This window comes from Schistocerca nitens, chromosome 7, assembly GCF_023898315.1.
Source record: "Schistocerca nitens isolate TAMUIC-IGC-003100 chromosome 7, iqSchNite1.1, whole genome shotgun sequence".
Taxonomy (NCBI): Eukaryota; Metazoa; Arthropoda; class Insecta; order Orthoptera; family Acrididae; genus Schistocerca; species Schistocerca nitens.
In genome coordinates this window covers 203,685,573-203,697,800 of record NC_064620.1, presented here as the reverse complement: position 1 = coordinate 203,697,800, position 12,228 = coordinate 203,685,573, and the positions used below count along the sequence as shown (strand labels likewise).

At 41.6% G+C, this 12,228-nt stretch overlaps 1 protein-coding gene across 1 annotated transcript in view; it reads right to left on the bottom strand.

The window, feature by feature from the left end:
• LOC126194633 (T-complex protein 1 subunit theta) overlaps positions 1 to 12,228 on the bottom strand; it is a 123,622-nt gene that overhangs the window by 50,512 nt on the left and 60,882 nt on the right. Inside the window, exon 3 of the mRNA XM_049932801.1 lies at positions 6,369 to 6,567. Coding sequence (XP_049788758.1) covers positions 6,369 to 6,567 — 199 coding nt within the window. The remainder of the gene's footprint in view (positions 1 to 6,368; positions 6,568 to 12,228) is intronic.

Below are 12,228 nucleotides of genomic sequence, written 5' to 3'. Positions count from 1 at the left end.
TTAGCATGTGTTCTTTTCAAAGATGCTACTAACTAAACATGACCTCGATACGCTCCGGTGGTGCCATCTCTCGGACTCGGCACGAACTTTTCAAACGCCCCTCATATAGGGAATACATCTATAGCACTTTTTGATAAAATATTTGGTTGTCTCTTGCAGTTTTCAGTAATAAATATTTTGTCCTTGTATTTCTTTACGGTGTGGTGACCTGGTGTTTGTACTTTGTTCATTCAGTGGAGCGTGCTATATGGGAGAATAGCACACTGATTTGCCAAAGAGGATTTACTTTGACGTAAGTTGTCGGCTTCATTGGAAATTTTTATGCCTCAGAGTTGTTCAATCATGCTGACAAATGTTGCTGCGGGCAAATTTAAAACACCCCAAGACCTAAACATATTTGTGTGTGCGTGTGCGCGCGCGCGCGCTCGTGTTCATTTTTAAACCTTTGCCCTCTACAACTAAGAAAATTCATGTTACTTCTGGCGATAGGTCATAAAATTTTTTATTAATCTGGAAGTGAAATTGCTTTCCTTGTTGTAAATTGATTTGAATAATCATTATAATTAATCAGAGCTACTGTGTTTTTGTATTGATATTTCGATTTACAAACTGAGCCTCTGGGAGATCCTTGGAATTGATATTATTATCATCATCATCATCATCATCATCATCATCATCATCCATTTTATTATCGTTGTCATCGTCATTATCATCATCATCATCATAATAACTGTGTACATGTTTCAGTTCACTGGTGTGTCTTTTTATTGTAAGCTTCACTGTTTTCTCATATTCAGATTTGGCCAATCTCCACTGGCAATATTCAGTTATAAAATGCACAGTCATTTTGATAAATAAATTGTAGTTGTTTAAATTGAAGTTATTGTTATGGTAGTCCAGCAACTTGCCACTCCCTACACAACCCAGCTACTTACTTCCTCATTACAATTCATGTCCAAATTTATACTTTGAGAGCAACAAGATTGCTAATGGAATACTGTAAAACTGAAGCAAAAACAACCATCGAGTTATTTTCATATTTCATTGTAAGGTGCAAACAGTAAGAATTCCACTTTAGAATCTGCCATACAGAAAGTCAATTTGTTGTTTAAAACAAGTGGAGGATTAACCACAGAAGCTATTGTACTGCCAATATCACTGTCCATGTGTACAATCTCAGTAACACTGGCTTCATGCTACTTTTTTATGGTGTTAATTATACCTTTAGAGATTACCACCCAGCTGCAAGCACTACATGCAATAAGTAACTTGGAACTTCCCACAGGAAAGCTGGAAGCAGAAGAATAGGCAGATTCAATTATATATGCTTGTGAAGTGTCACGTTACACTGCATGGATAGTATTCAGTTTGTCAAATTTCTGTTAACTGTTATTGCAGAAGCCAGATGTGTGGTTTGGGGGATCTTATGGACGCCCAACGACGAGGTTATCAGCACCCTAACAATGATTAAAATAAACGAATGTGGACAAGAACAAAAACTGTCTTACACACATGCACACAAAATGACCACACAATTACTCTATCGCACAGGCACTCCCACATGCACTAAAACCAATGAGGATGCCAGATAGCTAATCAAGAAATTAAAACAGGGAAAACAAAACACAGAAGAGCTAAAAGAACAGCACAGGGAAATGTGACTGGCTGACCACTTACAAAAAACTTGGGTGAGCCAGCCACCCTGTTGACGCATTAAAAACATCTCCCCAAAATCTTGTTAAAAATGTGGGACAATTCACAAAAATTTAAAATGTGAACCACATTCATTTGATCATTGCATAAAATATACTTCAGATCTGCCGGCACATCCACTGCAGTCCGCTGGTCAGCAAATAAAATGTGGTGCACCGTGATCTGCAAGCCACAAGCACCACACATCGGAGGGTCCTCTCACTGGAGTAAAAATCCATGTGTCATATGGCTGTGGCCGAAGCAAAAACGAGTAAGGAGGACCTCGTCCCATCAACATGGCTGGAAGAAAGTACATCACGGCCGAGTTGTGAGCCTGACGACACGGAGATTGTCATCGGTCACTTCTAGCCACTCATGTTCCCAGCAACACAGGACTTTATACTGCAACAGCGAGGTGGGGGCATGCTGGGGGACAGCACACGGAAAGACCTGACGGTCATGACGTCTCCTTGGCTGCTCGATCAGCCCTTTCATTCCCCAGAATTCTCAAGTGCCCTGGTACCCACCAGAAAGACACCACCTTCCCCAGTCGCTATAGTTGGAGGAGGGCATCCTGGATCTCTAACAGGTTGAGCCCTGGTGAAACATGTGCCTTAAATTAATCCACTCTGTGGCAATACTGGCAACAAGGGGAGAGGATGGAGGGCTGCTTAACAGCAGGTGTGTGTGTGTGTGTGTGTGTGTGTGTGTGTGTGTGTGTGTGTGAGAGAGAGAGAGAGAGAGAGAGAGAGAGAGAGAGAGAGTTGGATCCGATCACTGTGGCAGGACCTGTAGGCGAAGAGTCCAACAGTTGGCTAATACCTTCTGTCCAGTAATGTTCAACGTGACAGTTGAAGCCTTTGTCCACAGCGCCTGTCTCAAAGTTGTGGATGGCTCTCATTTAATCCACCAAGATGTTTATGTTGTAGGGAAAGGACCTACAAAAGAAGTGCAGGGCAGATTAGAGGTAAGTAGTTCCTGGAAAGTGATCAGGAGCAGGGTGGGTGGGGGTGAGGGATGGTTATGGTTAGAAGAAGCCAACCAAACACTGGGAGAGGCCACGTTCAGAGTTGGTGTTTAGTCCGTTTTTGTCCGAGTGGGGGGAGTGGCAAAAATATTTTGCCACGGTAGGAAGAGAGCAAATCTTAAACCAACCCGTATGGCATTGTTTAATTTGGGTGTGGGTCAGAAAGTAAGGTCTACAATAGGGTTGAAGACCTAAGTCTCTGGCTCTGGTACAGAACTTTTTGGTAATGAGCTACCAACAGTGTTGTGGGTTTGCTTAGATTCTGGAATCACGCAATGTTGAGACTGAGGTTGGGGGGATGCGACAGATGGAAGTCAGCAAGGTGCGATCTGGGTGCTATGAGGGATAGACAGAAGTTTCATGGAGGGTTCACAAGCTGCCCACACAAATGAATGCCCACTGCCAAACTGTAGCCCAGTGCAGAAATGATCATCCAGTGGCAGAACATGCTACTGAGCACAACTCATCTGACTTCAATTGTTGCTTCACAACCCATGCCACCTGCATCCCTCTCCCCTCCAAAATCCAATACCAGCTTCTCTGAATTACATAGGCAAGAACAGTCTTCACAATACACCCTTCAATCCCACAATCCTACTGACCTTTATCACTGATCACACCTGCAGCACACTCGTCTTCATTCCTGACCCCTTGACCCCCACACACATTTTGCACTCTCACTCTCCTCTCTGCAGTCTCTCCTTCCTCTGTTCTACCTCCCACTCCCAATCCTCTCCGCAGTCTCATTGTATGCTATACTCAAAACTCCCTGCCTACACCAGAGCAAGCTCACTCATGTTACATTCGTATCCTGTCCCCTGCTCCCTCTCTCTCTCTCCATTAGTTACTTCCCCTCCATCTCTCCCTCCTGGCCCTCTTCTCATCTCACAAACTTCATGCAACAGACCCCCCTCCCCCCAACCAGCAGAGTAGGAGTGACATTAAAATGTAGGCAACTAGAACAATGTAACAGAAGGTTACCTTCCATTCGGAGGGACTGACATGCATTAAGAATAGAAAATAGTGGTATGTAATATACAAGCCATGTAAGTTGTGCCATTAGTTGTAACTTTTTATTACATCATCTGACTATGTACTTCTTTCATTTTTAGCATTGAGAATGGTAGTTACTAGCCGAAATCTGGATCTGCATAATAAAATCTAAAAAAAGGACAACTGCTTGCTGCACTCTATAATTTATAAATGTAACAGAATGTGCACAATACTTTTCAGTCTTCAACGAAATATGATCGGGCTTCTAGCCGTATCAACTGGTTATACACTTAGGAGCTTTGAGCAGATTTGTTCTCAGCCACAGTCCAAACTATGACACCATTGGTAGTTACACTGTACTCTCGACGGCAGGGTTACACATTGCACTCAGTTGCAAATCACCATATTTAATGAAGCTGTTATTAGATATAAACATATCTTCTTTAATTACACTATCCCAGAAGTTGTTAGCCCTCGTGACAATAGATGTGATGTTGAATGTCACATCAAGCCAATTTTCTAAAGCATATTTAGCTATTGCCAATTTCAATGGGTAGCATAGTCACAAATGGTTCATGTTCAATTCAGTGTTGGCCTACCATGCTTACGCACTGCCAAAACTAATATCGTGTACACTGTAAATGCTGCAAGTTCTGAGGCCTACATTACCTTTCACAGGCTTCACAAATTGGCATATTTTAGCTGAACAGCTGACACAGATGGAGGCCAAGATTTTAATAGCCATATCACTACGAGACCACGAATTCATTAACTTTTTAGCCATGTGCCTATGACCACTGAGTGCTTCTAGAATAGATAAGATGTTAACCTTCGTGCTTCCCATTATTTGTTTTGCAGCAAGGTTTTCCATTTAAATATTTATTTTTCCATTAGCACCCTTGCATACTACAGGGTTAGCCAGTGAAACGGGAAGATTTAAATAAGTAACTAATTCTTTAAGAAAATTTATATTTTAATTTAATGGTTATAAATATAAAGTAAAAGGTAGCCATTTACTGTACAATAAGCGAAAAAAAATATTTTTTTGAATATAACATCTGCCAAATGTACTCCATTAAAATCTATGCACTTCTGCGGGCGGGCCTGGAAGTTTCCCATGACATTTTGCAGCATATTGACTGGTATTCCTCCAATTTCGTCCCAAATTCATTGTTTTATGGCTGGGATAGATCTGGGTGGATCATTCTGAAAAACTCTTGTTTTTAAGTAACCCCATAGGAAAAAGTCGCAGGCTGTCAAATCTGGAGAGCGAGGGGGCCAAGGGATATCCCCGTTTCGGTAAATGATGCCGCCTGGAAACGAAGCATTCACAGCATTCATGCAACTCTTGCAGTGTGGCTTGTTGCCCCATCTTGTTGGAACATTGTGTGTTCATTCACTGGAAAAACGGGCGAGTTCTGGCGTAAGAAAGTTCTGGATCATTACAACACAATGCACAGAGTTAACGGTCACAGCACTTCCATTGATATCCTCGAAGAAAAATGGGCCTACGATTCCTCTTGCGAACATTCCGCACCAAACCGTCACTTTTTGAGCATGAAGAGGCGTTTCATGAAGTGCACCAGGGTTTTCCTCTGACCAGTATCTAAAGTTTTGTTTATTAACAAATCCAGAGGGGACAGAAATGTGCCTCATCGCTCATCCACAAGTTCTTTACTTGGTAGTCATTTTCTTCAAGTCTTCTGGCCATTTCCTCACCAAATTGTAATCGTTTTTGATAGTCACTTGGTTTGAGAGATTGCACGATCTGTATTTTGTATGGGTGAAAATGTAAATCTTTATGAAGAATCCTTCTCACCGAAATGGTACTTATTCCAAGACAGAGCATGTTGCTTGGCAGATCGGCGTGGACTTCTGAGTATTGCCTGTTGAACAGCAGCGATGTTTTGAGGGGTTCGAACGGTTTTTGCACTCCCACCTCATTTTTTAGACATTGATCCAGTCTGTTCAAGGTTGTTTATCCATGAACGAATTGCGTTATCCAGGGGAACAGGCCTGCTGCGCGGTTGAAATGGCATCAAAAAGCACGTCGCATTTTCACCAAACTCTCACCATTCGTATAATATGCTTTAACCACTTAGCTGCAATATTCACCCATCCAAAGATCCATCACAACTAAATGGCAGGACATGCAGGTAGAACGGAGCCGGTCACCATTACCCCCACCACTCACATTCCAGCTGTCAAGGCCATCTCCAATCTGCCCGTTTCACTGGCTAACCCTGTATTACCTTGTTGCTTCAGTTGAGGCAGCCCAGCAGCTGGTAAAGGACAAAACTACAAACAGCAAACAGACTGCTACAACAGCTTAAGTTAAGATACATTTCATTTTAATTCTACAGCATACAGACTTCTTGTGCGTTAGGCACCATACGAAGTTAAGTTTGAAACACATACTGCTATGATTCTACAGACAACAAAAATATATAAATAAATAATGTTATGTGATTAGTTTCAGCTATAAACAAAACCATGAAACTAAAGAGGATGGCAGGAAGGGGACTTGAACACTGTTCTTCCAAAATATGAATCCAGTATATGAAATCCCTCCCCCCCCACACACACACACACACACGCAAATGCACACACGCCCGCAATTTTAAGATAAACTGTTAATCTTTAGCACAAAACTTACCACAAGCCTTTGTTATTAACTTTGTAAGGAAATCTTCGTTTCCATACTGCTTGCTCATTATTGCTGGCTTAATACCTCTTGCTGTATCTTCCTCTTTTCTATAATCCTTAATTTCGTAACATGTGAGTGTTGGTAAGATTTCTAATGCCTTCTCCAAGGCAAGTTCATATCCATCAACAATTTCTGATGAGGTTAAGCCCTGTAAATAATTGAGATACAAAAAATTATATATATACAAGTCTTCTTATCTGATTGCTGGAACTGCTGATAAAAGATTTCTGAAAACCAACAGAAGTTCCACAAGTGATCAAAAAACAATTACTTGTTTGCAGTTAAAGAAAGAGTGAGAAACTGGTAGCAACCACAAGCCACAAAAGACACTGACAAATGTCAATAGAGTGTAGTCAAAGTTAATATGGCAAAATAGTAGGAAAGTGAAGGCTCACTCTTTTACACAGATAACCTAGCTGTAATCTGCCTAGTGGCAAACAAGGATTTCACAGACTGTAATATTCCAATTTCACGTGTCTGAAACACTGTTGCTAATGACAGAATAGAGACTGAAAAAAAGGGGAAGTCTGTGATGAAGCAAGTTCGTGGCGCCCTCCATTGGTAATGCTGGAATTCAACATGGTGTTTGCCCACCCTTAGCCTTGATGACATCTTCCACTCTCCCAGGCATACATTCAATCACATGCTGGAAGGTTTCTTGGGGAATGGCAGCCCGTTCTTCACAGTGTGCTGCACTAACGAGAGATATTGATGTCGGTCAGTGATGCCTGGCACAAAGTCGGCATTCCAAATCATCCCAAAACGTGTTCTGTAGGACTCACATCAGGATTCTGTGCAGGCCAGTCCATTACAGGGATGTTATTGTCATGTAACCAATCTGCCACAGGCCGTTCATTAAGAACAGGTGCTCGATCATGTTGAAAGATGCAATCACCATCACTGAATTGCTCTTAAACAGTGAGAAGCAAGAAGGTGCTTAAAACATCAATGTAGGCCTGTGCTGTGATAGTGCCACACAAAACAATGAAAAACATGACCACACCATAACACCACCGCCTCCAAATTTTACTGTTTGCACTACACATGCAGATGACATTCACCGGGCATTCATCATACCCCCACTCTGCCATTGGATCGCCACATTGTGTAGCATGAATTGTCACTTCACACAACATTTTTCCACTGTTCAATAGTACAATTTTTATGCTCCTTACACCAAGCAAGGCGTCATTTGGCATTTACCGGCATGATGTGTGATATATGAGCAGCCGCTCAATCATGAAATCCAAGTTTTCTCACCTCCCGCCTAACTGTCATAGTACTTGCAGTGGAGCTGATGCAGTGTGGAATTTCTGTTTGACGGTCTGGATAGATGTCTGCCTATTACACATTATGACACTAACTGTTGGGTGCTCTGTCAGTAAACAGATGAGGTCAGCCTGTAAGCTTTTGTACTGCACGTGTCCCGTCATGTTTTCATGTTTTCACTTCACAGTCACATCAGAAACAGTGCACCTAGGGATGTTTACAAGTGTGGAAATACAGCTGTATGACAAGTCACACCCAATCACCTGAACGCATACGAAGTCTGTGAGCTCTGCGGTGGACCCCAGTCTGCTCTCTCACAATGTCTAATTACTACTGAGGTCACTGATATGGATACCTGGCAATAGGTAGCAGTACAATGCATTAAAAATGTATGTTTTTGGTGGTGTCTGGATACTTTTGATCACATAGTGTATTTTTACTTCCCCTCTTGTTTTGCCACCTGCCTCCTTAAAATTCATATTTTCACATCTAATTACCATTAACATACACGAGTATGATCTGCTTTGTCATAAAACAAAAATGTTGACCCTCAGTTTTAAAGAATATAACACCAGATCTAATTTTGTGCTTAGTTTTAGGTATGTAATTGATTTTCTAATTTATTTAGACTATTCCTAGTTAATCTCTCTTGTTATTGGGTGAAATCAGTAATTGTTACACAACTTAAATTCTATTGTTGACCTACAAACAAATATAAATTGTTGTTGTTGTGGTCTTCAGTCCTGAGACTGGTTTGATGCAGCTCTCCATGCTACTCTATCCTGTGCAAGCTTCATCATCTCCCAGTACCTACTGCAACCTACATCCTTCTGAATCTGTTTAGTGAATTCATCTCTTTGTCTCAGTCTACGATTTTTACCCTCCACGCTGCCCTCCAATACTAAATTGGTGATCCCTTGATGCCTCAGAATATGCCCTACCAACCTATCCCTTCTTCTAGTAAAGTTGTGCCACAAATTTCTCTTCTCACCAATTCTGTTCAATACCTCCTCGTTAGTTATGTGATCTACCCATCTAATCTTCAGCATTCTTCTGTAGCACCACATTTCAAAAGCTTCTATTCTCTTCTTTCCAAACTATTTATCGTCCGCATTTCACTTCCATACATGGTTACACTCCATACAAATGCTTTCAGAAACGACTTCCTGACACTTAAATCTATACTCTATGTTAACAAATTTCTCTTCTTCAGAAACACTTTCCTTGCCATTGCCAGTCTACATTATATAATAATTTGAATATAATAGGGAAACATTCCACGCGGGAAAAATATATTTAAAAACAAAGGTTGATAGAAACACAAACAAACACATTCATACACACAAAATTCTAGCTTTCGCAACCAATGGTTGCTTCGTCAGGAAAGAGAGAAGGAGAGGGAAAGACGAAAGGATGTGGGTTTTAAGGGAGAGGGTAAGGAGTCATTCCAATCCCGGGAGCGGAAAGACTTACCTTAGGGGGAAAAAAGGACAGGTATACACTCGCGCGCGCGCGCACACACACACACACACACACACACACACACACACACACATCCATCCGCACATACACAGACACAAGCAGACATTTTCGTGTCTGCTTGTGTCTGTGTATGTGCGGATGGATGTGTGTGTGTGTGCGCGCACGCGCGCGCAAGTGTATACCTGCCCTTTTTTCCCCCTAAGGTAAGTCTTTCCGCTCCCGGGATTGGAATGACTCCTTACCCTCTCCCTTAAAACCCACATCCTTTCGTCTTTCCCTCTCCTTCACATCCTTTCGTCTTTCCCTCTCCTTCCCTCTTTCCTGACGAAGCAACCATTTGTTGCGAAAGCTAGAATTTTGTGTGTATGAATGTGTTTGTTTGTGTTTCTATCGACCTGCCAGCGCTTTCGTATGGTAAGTCACATCATCTTTGTTTTTATATAATAATTTTAAACATTTGGAGAACAACAACAGTATTCTTTAAATATTTATTTGGCTTTATTCGAAAACATGTTAAAGCCAGCCCTTAATAAATTCCAAAGTAACTACGAGTTTTGACAAAAGTACTGTTTGTACACCTATATCTGTTAATTTCATCATTTAAACAAATAATTCAGCTTAACCCTTGCAGTAGAAGAAACTGTTAAAAAGAAGGGAGTTTTCTATATATTCAGTGAATTGAATCAAGTATGTTTCAATTGTAATTCCTGGAACTTCAACATCGAACAATGTATAGTTTTAAGTGCCTATTACTGTGATGATATATAAAGGCCCGTATTTTGGTCCAGAGATAGTCAGTCCACAGCCGAGTTACACACAAGGAACCCGTATTGGTTAGAAAAACAATAATGCTTCAACTTAACTGTGAAATAGGTTTAAGATGAATAGGCCGTGTGTTAAAACAATGACAGTGTCTGTTCAATATGTACCGTATTATTCTGCGAGAACTGTGTAGTTAGGTTTTTACTGATCAGATATTCAGCAGTAAAATATTGTAGCAGTATGCTGATGTATGCTTGCAAACTATTAATGAGGCTTATCAAAATTTTCCAATAGTTAACTGGCCACGTAACTGTGTATTAGGGGGAGGGGGGTTGTGAACAATGAAAGTAAATAGCTATGAAATGCAACTGTGCAACTGTCGGCTACATCATTTATAATAATCAGCGTTGAACTTCCACCCCCCTGTTTTCAGCCAGTATAGCAACGCAGTAAATCGACACTGAGGACCATCAATGAAGAAATAAAGCACGCGAACATCACAAGTCCAAAATACTTCATCCATTCCACCCTTTGAGTTTTTCCCACATAATTTTACATATTTTCCTGAATTTTTCCCATGTATTTTACAGGTTTTTACTGTTTTCATTTTCCACTATGGCTCCTTGCTCCTTCCACCTGTGCCAATACCAAAAAATTTCCTATCCCTGCCAGAACACACTGTTCCTGCATTGCTGCCTAACATGTGGAACAGCATCAAATGGCCTGACTATCAAATTACCCATCACTGGCTGCAACTCGTCTTCCACGACCACTATCTTTCAAATTACATTAATCAATAGTCCTGACCACCCTAGTCTTGCAAAACCATGTAAAACTGGCCCAGAATTTCTTGCAATATCTCCTCTCCATCCATAAAATTCTCCTGCTCTGCAATCCCAAATTCCTGCATCCCATCTGTCACACTGGAACTCTTGCCATCATGGAAACAGAGTGACATGCACAATGCCCCCTCAAACTCCAACCATTCACTTCCTACTCCCACCTTGGACTACCACTAACCACCCCTTCTACATAAGCCCCCAAGCATCGCACATTGCCTCTTAGTCAACAAACCCTGACACTCAGACCTACTGCATTTACCACACACTAGCTCCCTTCTACAACTGCACAGAACTCAAAACCCAAACAGTAATGAATCTTTCCTGAAAAAGCCTTACTCCCACAGAAGTTTAAGTCCTTTGCAAGGGCCTTACCTTTTGCCCCACTCCCAAATTCAATCATGTTGGACTTGTTAATGACCTTTCCTTTTCCTACCAATCAGACTCAACCCAAAACTGATACTGAATCATGCTTGACTCAGTTCACTCCTCCATCGAATTGTGATCCACCCCACTACCACCAAATCACCACCCTGTTAATATTCCAGAATTTCTTACCCTCAAATCTTGATTCACCATCTTTCCGCAAACACCTCAGAATCAAAAGCAATCTTACATCCATAGAGGGAAAAACAATCCACCACCTACAAACTAATTCTGACCTTATAATCCTGCTGACGAGGGCCCCACTATTGTTGTTTCTGAATCACAGGGATTAACTGGTGGAAGGACTCTGCCAATTGTCAAGATTCATCCACCTATAACACCTGACCACATTCCACCAAAATGCAACAGGATTCCTAGCCCCTCCTCAAATCCTTAGGTTCATCCCAGAACCTCTCCCTTGAGTCAACCTCACTCCAACACTCCCTGACTGCTACATTTTACCTGCTTCCTGAAGTCCACAAACCCAACCACCCAAGAGGCCCCATTGTGGCTGGTTACTGTGCTCCTATTGAGACAATCTCGGCTCTAGTGGACCTTCAGCCTATTACCCATAACCTACCGCATAGAAGACACCAAATATTTCTTCTACAAATCACCGTAGTTCATTTTCCTTTACCACATGGCACCCTGCTCATAAGTGTTGGTGCCATCTTTGTCTACACAAACATCCCAATGCCCATGGAACTACCACCACTGAATACTACTACTACTACTACTACTACAAAGCCCGACTGACTCCAAACCTACAACCTCCTTCCTGGTCACCATGAACGACTGCATCCTTAACCACAATTACTTCTCCTTTGAAGGCATCAATTACAAATGAATCAGTGGTACAGAAATGCGTGCCCACATGTCATCCCATGCCAACCTACAAGTATTCACCCAAATTAAAGCCAACCTTTTTTCCAGATTTTTGCAAGCCAAAAATGTGGCTGCAGCTTAGTTTCATGAGCGAAGCCTAAGGAAGTTCTGAAAAATGTAACTAGAAGCTGCTGTAAGTAGTTTTT